Genomic DNA, 17,739 nt, shown 5'->3' with positions numbered 1-17,739 from the left:
TCCCCTTTTTTGATTTATTCCTGTACTTTATTGATGAATCCTTTCATTTATTATTTGTCCTCTAATGTTTGGAATCACGATGTAACACGGTAGTTCACAATATAATCATCCCCATATATTATATATTGGGTTTCACACAGATCACAATCTTAGGTATAGTTAGGTATAGTAACAAAATAATAACACTTCAGGATAAGAAAATATGTATATCATAATGATACTAACTTTTGCACAGAGTAACTGTGGTTAATACAATATCAGCCACCTCTGTCAACATATTTGGAAAATAAAACTTTTCAATAAGACTAATTGCTTTTTCTATACCATATTCGCATCAGTATTTAATTTCAGGTTTGGGAAGAACTCAAGAATAAGCTCGTAATTAGAATTAAATGGACTGCCCTAACAGTAGTATTCAGATGCGTCTCTACACGTCAATCATTAGCTCATCTCACATCATTGGTCTGAATTACATTACACGCCTATTGGGGGCGTGTTTCTAACGGCCTTAAATAGCCGCGAATATTGCGGCGCGTTCACCTTTGAAAAAGCAACGTTTAGTTGCGAAACATGTTAGGGACGATAGGGCAATGGTGAGGAGTCCTAGGAGCTCCTGTGTTTTTAGACAGCCTTAAGCTACCGCAAATTACTGTAGTCAGCCACGGTTTCACTTGATAATGAACGCTCAGATCTAATCATGTGTTGAATATATGGTGCTGGTACTGAATATTATCGCAAGTACTATCTCTCCTGTATTAGCTAACTTCAATTTGCAAAATATATAAAGACTTAATAATAGAACTTTGTTTGGCGCTACTGCCTAATAATTTAACTCACTTCGAGTTGCATTTGGTATACATCCACATCCATGATACCGCTTGTTGTAAGATAACTGTGTTTTACACAACTAAGGTGCACAAAATATATTCAGAGCACTATCATATTAGCTTTGGACTAGATGAGTATGTGCAGCTTGATCACGTATGCATAATTTCTGCCGTTAATACAGCGTACACAACAGAACAGTGCACAAACCTATTTCCGGGGCAACCCTGTCTGTATGCAAAGTGAAATGTACACAGATTAAGTATAATTTACTGCAAGTGTGGAAATTGATACGAACATTAGGTTATAATTTTATAGACTCACAACATAAGCGGAATGCTTGTACGTCTATCTGCTTAAACTTTGTTGTCACTGAGAACAGATACGTTTCATTATACTAAGAAACTACTTTATTTAATCACCAGTATATTGTGATTTATCCAGATGGGTACTTAATCATTCTGTGATGATAGAATCAGATAAGCTCCAATGTTGCGACATATAAGATTATCTACTGCCGCATCACAGAGAGCTATTTAAACTGATATTAAAGAAACTGTGAGCAGATAAATCTTACCGAAGTTCATTCATAATATACAAACTGTGTATGATTCACAAGTCGGAAGCACATACAGCTCAAGTGCAGAGACTAAAGAACATAATCTTTGAAATTATAGTTTAAGCACACCAAACAGCAACGATCGTTATTTACAATCGCAGAGAAACCAATACACATAAGTCTATTAAGTACAACAACAATATACATTGTCTCAATAAAAATAAAATTGTAGTTCAATTATTCAGATACAATTTAAAAGCATATATGAAGGTTAGCTTTTGTTATTGTGGAGGGAACAGCCTACTCTTCAATCCGGAGGTAGGCAACTGCTAATACTTAAAAGCGGAGTTAAGAGATTCTATTCAGAATCCAAATAATAAATTGGGTATATATAATCCCACCTTGGCAACAAGCAGAAATATTAAAAATTATATATCCAGTGTTTAATCCAAACCAAGCTCCGCTAAGATATATCACTATTGAGATATAAAGAATATATCATATACTTAATTCTCACATAAGAATTAGTAACTTTGGACTTCAATAAATTGGTATATCAGATCTCCTGATACAAGTATATAGCAGCACCCACTCCAGCCCACAATCAACACCTAAGTACTAGGAGCAATAACCTTTACTTGTACTAATTTGCTGACATCAGGAAAATCGGTGCTTAAGAGTGATTTTAAGTGTATTCCTATTTTTAACGTAACCCAATAAAAGTTATATTTTAATTGCAATCTGTTTTCTCCCCTTCCACTTATTCCTTAGGGAATAATTTGTATCATCCAGTTAGATTCATTTTATTTACAGACCTAGGAGTGCTATAAGTGTATACTTTCTCTTTCTTTGCTAAATACGGTTTTATACACAGCACCCACATCCTGACAAATTATTAAATAAGTGTAGGAATTAAGGTCGTATACGCTAGTAGTGCCATTGGTTTCCTTTCAAATTTCATTATGCAAAACAAATATTTGAATCATTCACACAAAAATAAGCAGGGAAAAATTGTACTGTTAAGGTGCATCAAAAATCGTAACAAAATTCTTCACCAAAAATCGTATGTTAACAAAAACGTAAAATTAGTATCTAATTTACACAGGAATAAATCAAATTAAATATTCACAGCGTAAATTGTAATTGTAGTACACTGAATGTGCAAAAATCACACAGAAATTTGAATTTATAAATACAAAATGCAAAGCGTAATTTTTTCGTAAAATGGGCTGAACATGGGCGTTCCATGGGCGTATATGAAAATGTCTCACTAATCCCAGCGTAATTCTATAAAGATTTTCGCACTGCAGATATCACAGTTTTTTCTCACCAACTAAAAGGTGGCGAGCTTTTGTCAAAACAATACGAACACTTATAACCCCAATAGAAAACAAATGCATACGAACATATAGGGGAATGTAAGATGCTATAAGCAGAAAGCAGCGTAATGTGAGTTATATTGGCTGCAGGATTTTAATTTTAAAGTGCTCCCCCTGCTCTCTGCTAACTTCGCACTAAGGAGCGAAGTTTCCCTATCCAGCGAGCTCCATTACTTTTAATAGGAGCCATCTCGCAACTTGCAGGGACTGCCCCTTTTTTACGATCATTGCACCGGGGCAGCCCTGTGAGTGTCAGCGAGAAAAAGAAAGTTTGAGCTGGCGAACAATATATCATCGAGCCCTTGAAGTTTTACAGGTTTTCACCGACCCAGAAGGTAGATATCTCCTCACTAAAATAAAATTAAAAAATCTTATTTGTACAATCTGTAATATATATGCTCCAAATTATGTCTGTACAGATTTTTGGGACTCTCTTTAATTGACAATACTTCAACACACGCAGGGTTACCTTATAATTGGGGGCGATTTTAACATGATGCCACAATACCCTCTTGACAGGCTTAGAAAAAAGGATAATTAACTTAAAAGAGAATCTAAACAGTTTAAAACTATTTTTCAAAATGTAGTGGTGAGAGACATATGGAGAACACAAAACCCTGACTATAGAGAATATACTTGCCTCTCAAGAGTTCATATGTTACTTTCGAGAATTGACTTATTTTTAGTCGATGACAATATTGCTAGATTACAAATTAAAGTGAAAATTTACCCGATATGCATCCCAGACCATGTCCCTATTCAGCAAAGAATGCCTTTTTTGTGTACGCCACATTCCCCCCCCCCCCCAAGTTTTTATCTAATCATTTAAAATTTAAAAATTGGCTTAAGGCAAAATGTAATGATTTCTTACATTTTAATCGAGAACATTTGGATAAACCTGATATATTTTGAGAAACAGCTAAAGCTGTTCTCAGGGGTGAAATTCTAGCATACAACGCTGCATTGAAAAAACCCCATAGAGAAAGAGAGAAGGAAGTCTCCAATTTTGTTGTTAACTCATATAATAGTTACTTACAGTCTAAAACAATAGAGAATTGGACTTTATACTCCAGAGCTAAAAAAGAGAGAGATTCCTTTTTAATCCATGAAACTACTCAGAATGAGCTCAAAATTCAGACGAAGTATTATAAACACGGATATAAAGCTGGTAAATTATTAGCCTCATTAGGGAAAAATAGTAATAGATCTCCCTTAATAGAGAGAATACAAGATAACTGCGATATTGCTAAAACCTCTGATGGGATTTTACACATTTTTACCAAATATTATACAGATCTTTACTCTCTTAAAGAATCGAACCATCTGCATAGAGAAGACTTTTGGGGGAGAATTAATAACCCATCCTTATCTCTTGAAATAGCTGATAGTATTATCTCCCCTATTACAGAAGATGAAATCATCAAAGTGATTAAAAAACTACTCTTAAATAAAGCACCTGGCCCAGACGCTCTGCCAAATGAATTCTATAAAATTCTGGCACAGTTGATAGCTCCACACATGGAGAATTTATATAATCATTACTATACTAAAATAGCCCCATCTCGCCCTACTTTTCAGCTTCTTTCACAACACTAATATTGAAACAGGGAAAATATCCCTTAAAGAAAGAATCTTATAGACCCATAGCACTCCTTAACAGATTACAAAATACTAACTTCTATTTTAGCTTCCAGAATCAGATTACAACCCACACTTTCTCATATTATACACAAAGATCAGGCAGGTTTCCTTCATAAACGAAACTCTGCAGCCAAAATTAGAGAGACTGTTAATTATTGATCACTTTAACTCTCTAGAGTCACAACCCCTAAAAGAAGGCTCTATTTATCCAGATGCAGTAATTCTATCAATTGATGCAGAAAAAGCCTTCCACTCAGTTCATCATGATCACCTCTTTTCATCTTTAGTTAAATTTGGCTTCAAGGAAAATTTTGTCAAATTTATTAATACACTATACAGCAATTCCAGTACGAAATTGATAGTTAACAATTTAGAATCTTCTGAGATAACCCTTAATAGGGAAACATGACAGGGGTGCCCATTATCCCCCTTACTATTCGATATAGCGATAAAGCCACTGGCTATCATGTTTGGCACTACATAGATGGAATCAAGATCAAACAAGAAGAGTATAAAATGGCACTTTATGCAGATGATATTTTGTTATACTCTAAAAGTAATATCCCAAAACGTTTTTCAATTATTGATCAGTTTGGCTCTTTCTCTGGGTATAAAATTAACGCCTCTAAATCAGAGATTCTGTGGCTGAGGAAAAATATGGACTCCCTACTGAAACTCATTTTAAAACAGTCACTATGGCTTTTAAATACTTGGGCATCTGTATTTTCCTTCAACTGGAAATTTGGTATAACCTTAACATACTCCCTGCTCTGAATAGAACTAAAGAGGGCATGAAAAACTGTCAGAACTTCCCACTTTCTATTTCCGGCAGGATTGCTCTGTTTAAAATGATTCTCCTGCCAAAATTATTATATATCCTTCAAAATACCCCTGTCATGCTTAAAACAAAAGATATTACAGAGTTAAATATTTCACTTTGCTGCTTTATTTGGCATAAACGAAAACCAAAAATCTCTCTCTATAAACTTTCCTTACCAAAAAAAAGTGGAGGTATGGCACTACCAGATTTGCGTCTCTCTAATCTAGTGTTCTTGTCTAGGATAATACCTGACTGGATCTTGGAGACAAATTATTTTACTAACAATGAACTTGAACGTAGCATAGCTTACCCATTATTGCCAATTACACTGGTTGATTGTAGCTCCAAATCTACACCCAAAGACATTAAACAAATTAAAACCAAATTCATATAAATACAAGCATTTTGGAAGCTGCTCAATCCCCATGTCCTTAAATTCCAAACCAGCTTAGGCAACCCAGAATTTCAATTAGGCTCTCTATCTGCCTTATTTCAAAAATTGGATAGCAAAGGGTTAAGTTAGGTTTCTCAGATGGTAGACACAGGAATACAATCAGTTAACGCTTTTGACACACTGAGGACCGAATTTAATCTTTCTAATAAGGACTTCTTTGCCTACCTACAAGTTAGGCGCAATGTTTTTAACCTAGTTACAGAACATGGTTGGAATTGGCCCTTGGGACTCTTTGAAAAATGGCTCCTTCTATTTAGGTGTGGCATATACTCATCTCATTATGGTATCAATTACTGCTGTCAAAGAGAGGAGATCATAATCTCCATGAATTATCTCAACAATGGAATGTTTTAAGCCCTCAACTTAATATTAATCAAGAAAAGATCCAAAGTTCTATCTCACTAGTTACTCAAACCACATTGTCCTCAACATGGAGAGAGTCCCATGTTAAACTACTTTATAGGACTTATTTTACTCCTGCAAAGGGGCATAGATGGGGGAATCCTGAGTTCCAGGTTTGCCCAAAATGTTCTCTCCCTGCAGCTAATCTGGTACATATGTTATGGAGCTGTCCCAGAATTCGACAAATGTGGCAGAAATTAGAATATTGGATTACAAATGTTTTAAAAGTGCCGTATACCGGCTTTTACCTGCCACATATAAATTTTTCTATGGGAGGGAAACCAGAATCAACAGTGTAAAAAAATTGTTAATGATTATTCTTACAACTAGAAATTTTATTTTCCGGCACTGGAAAAAAGTTAGTATTCCCAACATTGCGGAAATAAAAAATGACATGGAAAAACAGTATATAATAGAACAACATTATACAGATATGAATAATGATCGAGATATTACATTTTTTTTTCAAAAATGGTCCTCTTTTATGAAAATTTTGCCTCCTGGAGAAATTTAGTATTTGATTTTTCCCTTTCAGAATTCAGAGTTAGTCTTATTAGGAATCTGGTAAGCCGAATTTCCTTAACCTCCACTGGTCTCTTCCTTCTCCCCCCCCCCCCTTTTTTCCCTCTTACTGTAAGGAGGCAGAATTGTGTTATTAAGCAGAAATGAATCCTGGTTTAGTATATTAACCCTTTGAGTGCTAATGATGGCTCTGAGCCGTCACAGAGTTTCTCACTCTGGTGCTAATGATGGCTCAGAGCTTTCATGAGCACTCTCCCACCTTGAGGGAGATCTGGGGGCTCCTAACTGCTCCTACCCCGGCGATCGTGCCTGTAGAGTGACAGGCATCGGCGGGGCTTCACGTGATGTGCGGTGACGTCACGCGCAATAACGTGATGACGTCACCGCAGAACTTTATTTATACTTAACAATGTTAAGTATAGGAGGAGGGGTCATGCTGCTTTGAAGCCTGTATCTCAGGCATCTAAGCAGCTACAGACCCCCAAGACCCACTGTTGGAAAGGTAATCGCCTAACCTTCCCAACAGTGTAAGTCTTGGGGGTGTGTAAAAAACAAACAAAAAAGTTTAAAAAATTTAAAAAACAAAACAAAACATAGAAAATATTAGCACCCTGGTGGGAAAGTGCTTAGCACTCAAAGGGTTAAATGAATCAACCCATGGTAATATGTCTTCCTATGTTCTTCATGAGAACAGTCTTGCAATAATAGTTATTGGTATGTGAATAATCTAGTAAAACAGTGTAATGAAAATTATATGATACACAGTTTTGGAGAGTGAGGGCCAGATTACAAGTGGCGCAATATTTAGCGATTTTATTTTTGAAAGCATTCTTAGTTTACAGCATTTTTTCATACCTGCCTAAAACTTTTGCACAGCACTGTATGCGTGCACATAAATATGTACACATAAATATATACATACACACATAGAAATACATATGTACATACAAATATATATACATATACTGTACATACATCTTTGAGCCATTCCCAATCAAACACCTTGTCATATACCATATCCCTTTAACACACTATCTATACATTTTTTTTTCAATAATAAAGTTATACATATATACAGTTCCCAAAAGGAAACACTTGCCGCACTTTAATTCCAAAGATAAAACGTAGCGTTTTTTAATCACTTTAAAGTTCCATAATGTTTCAATGTTGGCTGACACCTTTCTCAAATGGTTTCTTTTGGGAACTGTATTATTGATATGGATCAAGCACCCCGGTAGTTGCTACACTGAAGTGAGTGCATCTGGACTGATTAGAGAAAACTTTATTTTAATGTGTTTTATATGTTTGCATATACTTTTATTCTAGCCATAAAACTTTACTTCAGGCTTAAGTCTTGTTAATTGTTTTGCACTATGTGTTGTGCTCAAGTGAAACGCATAACTCAACTTGTAACTATTGTATAGCATGGCCACTCTAGCGAGATTATTTAAGGAGCTGTAACAAAAGAAGGAAGACAGCGCACCTCCGACTCAAGGTAAACAGTTTTATTTCCACAAATAGCACACACTAGTAATGCAACTTACTAGAATAAAAGTAAAACAGGCCTTCAATAAAAGCAATAGAATTCAACGTTGTAAAGTCCGCAGTGATGGAATAGAGCACACAGGAAACGCCCGGCTGTTCTTCTCAGCGTGTAGTGAGACAGCGTGTAACAGCATACGTCACTAGGCGTCCTTCCAACTCCAGCTACGGATCCACAGGATGACCAAAATAGCTCAACGCGTTTCGCCGGTGACAGCCCGGCTTTCTCAAGAGTAATAGGTCATCATGACTCATGCCTTTAAATACTAAGAGTCTCTGATTCCAATTGGTAGATAACAATTCAGTTAAAGGAACAAACACACCTAAATTGATATGTATGTGAGTAACGTGCCGTTACAAACAAACAAACAAAATTCTTTTAAAAACATACATGGGCAATTAATGTTCATTATTCATATTGGAAAATTGATATCATATAAACTATTAGCTAAAGAAAACCATACAGTAAGCAATATCTAAAGATCATATGAACCAAAGTAAAATGGACAATGAGGTACGGATAGGTATTTTATCATAAAAATATTACAACTGTTAAAAACGTTAAAAAATATTAAAAAGGCATAATCCTATTTCATACATGCTGCAGATATATATATATTATTAAAAAGGATTAATAAAATTAAAAAACATAGAAAGTGTCTAATGCATTCATAGAAAACCTATTAAATGAACTCCTAATTATAATTCATAAATCTTCCAAAGTGCATTACCATTGAATATTCTAAGACCTTATTTCAAAAACCAATTACAAAACAAAACATTGTCAACTGTATATTATAGCAAACTATAAAAAAGGCTTGGTAATGACCACTAGGTCACCAGAGGGCGCTCGTGCGAAACTATTTGTAAATTAAAGTATACATTTTATATACACAACTTGTATTATAACAAAATGTTTCTAATATATCAATGCTGGGTCATATAAAACAATTTTGCAATATTAAAAGAAATGGAAAGTGGAACCTCATTAAATGATGTTCGATTGGAAGTCCGTGATGGAAATGTCCCAGTGTCAAATGATATATATGAAGTCCTGTGGATCCGATTCAACCCCAGGCTAGAATCACTTGAACACTTTTTTCTTTCTTTTTTTCCCTTTTCGGCTGCACTCTCCACACCGATCCCAAGTGGAACACGTATTTTCTGAAAAACGAAGACAAAAAGAGAGGCGCACAAATGTGTGTATCGATAGAGATAAGGGAAGCACACACTTCAGAGGATTTGTACACAGGGTACTCACACTTTAACACAGCACACCAGTGTGCTTGTGGAAACGTGCTGGCAATCAGAGCTGGCCAGCTTGCTCTCTCCGGCTAATCTTCAGTTGCTGCGGCTCTCCGATAAATGAACTGTCTGGTAGTGGTATGCTCACAATCAATCTCCAGGCTCAAGTTGGTTAAAATAAACTTAAAACTTTTATTGCACAGAGTTGACAGGCATATATAAACAAGTTTAAAATTGCTACGCGTTTCTCGGCCCTCCTGGCCGTTTCATCAGGCATATCAAATCAGTTTTAAAACCGGCTTTTTATTGCCGCCACTACCAAACATTTCCACAAACACACCCCTTCCTTGATGGGTGTGTACAGGTAAGTTGAACAACATAGGTGAATTCTTAAAGGAACATATCCGGACCTCTATTTGTTACAACAGTTTCAAGAATTTACAAAAAATATCTATTTTATTTTGCAAACAAATTAATCCTTACTTGAACTGTGTAATGTGATGTGAACATAATACAAACACTGATAATAACTTATAATGGTAATACCCCTGGTCTCATATCGGAGACCTTCTTTTTGGATGGGACCGAAATCCGACCAATCACAGAGCTGCATTTTGATAACTTCCATATGACACACATAACAGTATAACAGTACCACCAATCTATCTAACATACTAACAACGAGGATATTTCTACTGTAGTCTCCTAACAGTTCTACATATGGATAGACACTTGGTTGTGAATTATAATAACACCACTGGTCTAATATCGGGGACCCTTCTTTTTGGATCACCCTTCAGTAGATACAGGATCGGACCAATCCCAAGACTATATTCTGATGACTTCCATATAAAGTACATATTTGTGGTTCAGTATTGTAAACTATACTGCCAATCTATTTTTCATACTTACAACGTGGATATTTCCACTTTGTTCTCCTAACGAATCTACATGTGAGTAAAACACTTAGTTCTGTGACTCCCTAAATCTTAACTAATACATCTAATATTGTGACTAACTACGATTATGTGATTCTACTCTGATCTGACAAATCTAGTAATAGATTAGTGAGGTCATAGTGATGTGTATTGTGTTAATGGTAATATGATGTGATGGTGTGCTAATAAATACTTAATGTGAATGATGTGAATATTATTTAGGACATATGTGATTTGAGTGGATAGTCTATATCCATTTATCATATTTGTGATTATTAATATTTTGGAAATTTTAACATTATTGGCATATACGCCAAGTGTTAATATAATTGTGTTGTGTACTATGTTATAAATTACATCATATAATAAAAATCTAATATATGGTTTGTGAGGGCTTGATAAGTGACTATGTGCTCGTATATGTTAACAAATTCGACAAATCACATATGTCCTAAATAATATTCACATCATTCACATTAAGTATTTATTAGCACACCATCACATCATATTACCATTAACACAATACACATCACTATGACCTCACTAATCTATTACTAGATTTGTCAGATCAGAGTAGAATCACATAATCGTAGTTAGTCACAATATTAGATGTATTAGTTAAGATTTAGGGAGTCACAGAACTAAGTGTTTTACTCACATGTAGATTCGTTAGGAGAACAAAGTGGAAATATCCACGTTGTAAGTATGAAAAATAGATTGGCAGTATAGTTTACAATACTGAACCACAAATATGTACTTTATATGGAAGTCATCAGAATATAGTCTTGGGATTGGTCCGATCCTGTATCTACTGAAGGGTGATCCAAAAAGAAGGGTCCCCGATATTAGACCAGTGGTGTTATTATAATTCACAACCAAGTGTCTATCCATATGTAGAACTGTTAGGAGACTACAGTAGAAATATCCTCGTTGTTAGTATGTTAGATAGATTGGTGGTACTGTTATACTGTTATGTGTGTCATATGGAAGTTATCAAAATGCAGCTCTGTGATTGGTCGGATTTCGGTCCCATCCAAAAAGAAGGTCTCCGATATGAGACCAGGGGTATTACCATTATAAGTTATTATCAGTGTTTGTATTATGTTCACATCACATTACACAGTTCAAGTAAGGATTAATTTGTTTGCAAAATAAAATAGATATTTTTTGTAAATTCTTGAAACTGTTGTAACAAATAGAGGTCCGGATATGTTCCTTTAAGAATTCACCTATGTTGTTCAACTTACCTGTACACACCCATCAAGGAAGGGGTGTGTTTGTGGAAATGTTTGGTAGTGGCGGCAATAAAAAGCCGGTTTTAAAACTGATTTGATATGCCTGATGAAACGGCCAGGAGGGCCGAGAAACGCGTAGCAATTTTAAACTTGTTTATATATGCCTGTCAACTCTGTGCAATAAAAGTTTTAAGTTTATTTTAACCAACTTGAGCCTGGAGATTGATTGTGAGCATACCACTACCAGACAGTTCATTTATCGGAGAGCCGCAGCAACTGAAGATTAGCCGGAGAGAGCAAGCTGGCCAGCTCTGATTGCCAGCACGTTTCCACAAGCACACTGGTGTGCTGTGTTAAAGTGTGAGTATCCTGTGTACAAATCCTCTGAAGTGTGTGCTTCCCTTATCTCTATCGATACACACATTTGTGCGCCTCTCTTTTTGTCTTCGTTTTTATAAAAAAGGCTTGTACATCTAAGTCAATGTTTAATCCAAAGGGAGCTAAGCTTTTTAACCTGTAAATCCACTCAGTTTCTTTTCTCCTTAGGGCCAGCAATCTATTGTATGTTCCTGGGGGTACCCAATCTATGATTTGTATCTTCAGGTCCTTACTACTGCTCCCATGAACTGCTGTGAGATTATTTAAGCAGTCTTGTCAGCAGTCTTGTCAGGATTGTAATGTCCTACAAACAATCTTAGAAAGGCAACATGTAGCTTGAGAACTGTTTATCTTACTATGCAGAGTTCTATATGTGAAGGAGATACACATGCAATATAATGCTTAAAAATGCCACCCTAAAAATATTGTACGATTTCTCTCCATGCTGGTGAGTTTTTGATCATCGGGCCCAAGGAGAGAAATTTATATAAACAGAAAAAATTGAAAAGTTTAATAATTTTACAGTTGTAAAATTTTACATTATCTGATGATGCTTGAAAAAATCCCAACAAAATGTTTCTTTCAATTGTAATACTAGATCCTAAGTGTTTGGAGTATTTTGCTTATGTCTTTGTTTAAATTCCTCCATTGGCTTCTAGCAAAATGAATGGTTCTCTTCTTAATATTTAACTTGTGCGTATGTTTTATTAGAAAAATGGTCAACACTGTATATAATTATTTGTGGTGCTGTGCAACACTGGTAAATATGTTTAAAATTACATCACAAAGAGTGTGTACAAGTATATACCCAAACTTTATAACTCCTTTTTTAATGAATGGGTAGATGTTTTCTTAATTCTGTAATCCAATTTTTAATTCTGCCTGAAAAAAAAAACCCCTTTTTCAGAATTATACACGAGTGAGGCAATGCCGAAATAGCAGTATGTAGGCCATTGTGTCACAGGGTGTCCCTTTGATCACATGTCTGTTAGTGCAAAGATCAGGGGTGCCTTTGTAACATGAGACATGCTTGGATGCATGCATGTGAAGCATCCAGCAACAGTGTAGTAACTGTCAAAAATGACATTTACTGATACAATCACTGTGACAGCCAGTCACAATGATTGTATACTTTAAATGCAGCCAACATACCAGCATGTTAGTATCTGGCTCAGTGGACAATCACTGGATGCCTCAGGAGTGAGGCAGTCCAGTGATGCCCAGGAAAGTTGCCCATGGTCTTGTGATCACTGTGACAGCCAGTCAAAATGATCACAGGTTTAAAATGACAAGCCATTGTCCCTCCCCTTCTGTCTCAGTGAACACATATAGTAAACAAGTGTTACATTTACTTTAATAAAGTATATTTATATTTTTTTATATTTTATTTTAGTAAATATTTTTGTGTGTGTTTTTTTACCACTAAAGTTTTTCTGCCCTTGGCGATTAAATATCAAAATACCTCTAGATAAATACCCTGGGGTATCTAAATTCTACATTTACTCTTTTGTGTAGTAGTTTTTAATTGCTGTTTAGCTTACAGTCCAAGCATAGCAAACTTTAGCATTAAACCAATAATTCCGTAGCATTTGGCCTATATTTGCTATGAATTCCTTGGAAACCTAGATATATCAGGTATTCCTAAAATCAGAACAACATAATTAATTTATTTGGAGGTCATTTTTTTAATTTTTGCCCCATTTTTCATTATTACATTACATTATTAACAAGAAAGGGGGTAATAAAGGTGAAACCAATTGTGAGCAAAGAAGTGAAAATTACCTGTGTCATTTAAGAACGTAAACTGTAAAAAAAAAACTCATTCCTTAAGGGGTTAAATGATAGTAAAGTTTATAATACCATAATAAGTATGATATATCTCTATTATATAAATTTTAAATTTCCTAATATACCAGTCATGCATTATTTTTCTTTCTTTTTGTAGATTCTGTTCCTGGCAAAGACTCCTTCTGGACATTATTTACTATACCAAAAGTCGTATTAATGTGCTTTATTATATTTTCAATGAGTTCATGCCTTGCTTTTTTGGACCCAACTATGTCACTTTTTGTAGTAGAACAAGTAAGTATTGTTTTCTATTATCAAACCAATTTTTATTTAAATATCTGAATATATGCAAATTTTAGATGTTTTCTTTTTTTCAGTTTTAATGCACTTTTTCATATTGTAGACAAAATGTGTTAACGGTTAAAGTGAATGTAAACTTTGATGAATTAAAGCCCAGTTTTTAAAAATACTATTAAAAACACCAAAGTTTAGAAAGCAGCCGTTTTGTTTGAAAACTTACCTTTCTTCTTTTCACAGCCGGAGCAGCTTCCCCCACCCGGAGATCCTCTCTTCACACGTCAGCAATGACTAATCTGGCTTCCTCCAATCATTGCATGGCCTCAGCTAATGACTCCCCTGGGGGGAAAGCTGTGATTGGAGGAAGCCAGATTAGTCATTGCTGACGTGTAAAGAGAGGATCTTTGGATGGAGGAAGCTGCTCCGGCTGTGAAAAAAACAAAGGTACGTTTTTAAACAAAACAGCTGCTTTCTAAACTTTGATGAATGAAAGTGCCCCTGTTTTTAATAGTATTTTTAAAAACCGGGCTTTCATTCATTCATTCATTCAATGTATGGATAATCAATATCACTAAACCATTTAGATATTGAAACACTACTAACTGATTTTTTTTTTCAATTGCCAAGCACTATTAGAATATATCTTTAGAATAACACACTTCAATTATATTGTTAAAACTATGGATATTCTATATCACTTAAACATTTAGCCTATACTATTACCCTAACACTGCGCTAACTGACAACTGCTGTAGAGCCTATTGTAACTTATTATCAGCCGGCTGTACTCTACACACTTGAACGCTTACAGGATTTGCATACACAATAACAATTCACAATGTGAAATATAGTTTTAAGTGAGCCAATTGCTAAGCACTCCTTATACACACTAGAACAACACAGTCGATATGAACAAAATTAAAAATCAATTGAATTGACAAATGTAACGCAATATTCAAAAGTGAAAATAAAACACAATCTAACTATTACACATAACTTTTAACACAAACTAAAAAGTAGCATAACAAATGCTACCTATCTCACCTCGATGTCCCCAGGAGTATGGTAGATTTGCACATATATTCGAATGTCAGAATAAAGATCCTCCTGTCTCTGTTATTGAGAGCGGTGCTGCTTTGATGCTCGTTAGACGCTGAAGAGCGCCCAAACTACGGGAAGCTGTGAAAAAAAAGTTACCATACCCTGAGTCTTGAGAAAAAAGTTACCATACCCTGAGTCTTGAGAAAAGTTACCATACCCTGAGTCTTGAGAAAGTCCCGACTAAGGAGGACGAAACGCATAGACGCTAATAGGGACACTGTTGATGGAAAAAGTTACCATACCCTGTGTCTTGAGAAAGTCCCGACTAAGGAGGACGAAACGCGTAGACGCTAATAGGGACACTGTTGATGGACATTCACATTCAGTTGTTCTTACAAGTACTTGCTTATCTGTCACCATTTGGGTTATTGACATCTGATCCTGGGGATTTCACGGAGACGCCATAACTGATCCCAGTGTGAGGAGCTAACAGAGAAACTGTGATCCAGCGGACTGTTAATACCTAAAGGCTTGAATATTGCCAACTTCTTGTAAGTGCAATTTGTTTTTTAGCGCATTACATAAAAATAAAAGTTTTACCTTGAGTTGCGGTTGCGCTCTGTTCCTTTTTTGTGTTCACTTAAACATTTAGATATTGAAACACTATAGATTTTTTTTTTCAATTGCCAAGCACTATTAGAATATATCTTTAGAATAACACACTTCAATTATATTGTTAAAACTATGGATATTCTATATCACTTAAACATTTAGATATTGAAACACTACTGATTTTTTTTTCAATTGCCAAGCACTATTAGAATACATCTTTAAAATAAAACAGAATATCCATAGACAAAACATTCTATATTATAAAAGGCCAAGTATGTTTTTCTGACACAGTCATGCGCATTGCGCAGTAGAAACTGCAGTGCGAGACAAACATACTTGGCCTTAACCCCTTAACGACCAGCGCAGACACACAGTATAGACTGCGCATGGACGTCACTGATCTTTAAGCCCTGGGCCTCTCTCTGCCACAATCTCACTAAAAGTAGCGAGATTGTGCGATTTCTGCATGCCCCACTCTGTGTCCCTCTCTGCATCGGGCAGCAGTGGTGCCAATCGTTGGTGGCATGGGAGGGTTAGGAGAGAGGCGGGTGGGTGGGTGGCCCATCACTTGGAGGGGGTGGGAGCAGGTGGGACCGCTACTCTGCAGAAAAAAAAATGTTGAGAGCGACAGGGAGGGGGAAGTAGGGAGAGGGGATCAGAGGGTAGGGAAAGGTTCTTGGAGGGAGAGGTGATTTTGGCCCGTGTACACAGGCTTTAAGACTAGTATAAAATAATTGAACTAATACAAAATAATTCTCAGCACACCAAAAGATACATACATAAACCTTTAATGACTTATAGTATATGAATAATAATGAATTTAAACTATACTCAAACAGTCATTCGACACATATCAAAAAGAAGGCAAAATAAAACTCCCTAGGCATCCCTAGGGATATATTTAATCTTAGTCAAAAAAATTGTGATATCCACAACATGGTTACAAGTAAACAAGTAAAAGTGATGGTGCTTTATAAGATAAATGCACATATATGAAAGTTTATTCATTTGAATAGTATATTTTCCATGCTTAGCGTATGTTCAGCATTGACAATATGAGAGATGTTTGCAATAGGGGGACTTGACACTGTAAGCATTAAAGGGGTACCCTATTAACCGTCAGATAAGATAGGGATAATGTAAGACCCTAGTCAGGGCTGTAAGGCACTTTCCTAGGTCAGCAGATTGGAGGGGGTAGCATATTTTTTGTGGCTATATTTTTTACAGTTATTTTAGAAATATTATACAGGTATATAATGAGAGTAATTCTCAAGGAGCTTAAATTCTAGGGCGTATAATAAGAGAGTGCCTATGGAGCTTACAGTTTAGAGGTAACTCTGAACCTTTCATTTATTGAGCTAGCTATTGCCTTTTGTTCTCTTGGTTTTAGAAGTTAGTATTGTGTTTGGGGAAGTATTGTTTAAAGAAATCTGTGTTTGTTTGTTTTTTATATATATTGCAGCAATAGATAGATATGTGTGTCTATGTATGTTTGTGAGGACAGGTGAAGACATAATTGGATCAACAAAATACCTCACATAATGAAATACTGCAATAAAGGAAAGAGAAACAAATAAAAAGCAATAAGTTAAACAACACTATGCTTTTTTTTAACCTCAGTGATAACCTAATATATAAGTGGGCCCACTTAATAAAATTATTTTCATAATAGATGCTTCTAATCCTTTTGGAATTTATGCATAATTATTCCTTAGTGGAGTCTATTTCTGCTTTAGCTAGGACAGTCTCACAATGTTGATGCAAACAAGTTCAACTAGAAACAGAGGGCCCATATGTTACTCCAAATAAATGGGAGATAATAGCGTTAAGGCTTATCTCTAGTAAAGGAAATATATACATAGCAGTCAATATAAGGCATTCCAGGAAACCATTACTTTTAACAGCTATTTGCGTAATTAAATGTCCACATAACAGCTCCAAGGTTTTATGGTTTCTAATGTAATCAGCTACCTTGCCTTTCAAAACGGTAAGGTGCTCCTCTTAACTTGGTTTCCAACTGTATCCTGCTGATCGGATATTTATACTAAGATGGATTTCCTG

At 35.5% G+C, this 17,739-nt stretch overlaps 1 protein-coding gene across 1 annotated transcript in view; it reads left to right on the top strand.

The window, feature by feature from the left end:
• Positions 1-17,739, top strand: part of SLC18B1 (solute carrier family 18 member B1) — a 204,047-nt gene that overhangs the window by 86,235 nt on the left and 100,073 nt on the right. The window contains exon 8 of the mRNA XM_053710946.1: positions 13,886-14,022. Within this exon, the coding sequence (XP_053566921.1) occupies positions 13,886-14,022 (137 nt within the window). The remainder of the gene's footprint in view (positions 1-13,885; positions 14,023-17,739) is intronic.

This window comes from Bombina bombina, chromosome 4, assembly GCF_027579735.1.
Source record: "Bombina bombina isolate aBomBom1 chromosome 4, aBomBom1.pri, whole genome shotgun sequence".
In the NCBI taxonomy this organism is placed as follows: domain Eukaryota; kingdom Metazoa; phylum Chordata; class Amphibia; order Anura; family Bombinatoridae; genus Bombina; species Bombina bombina.
This window is presented reverse-complemented; position numbering and strand designations above follow the sequence as displayed.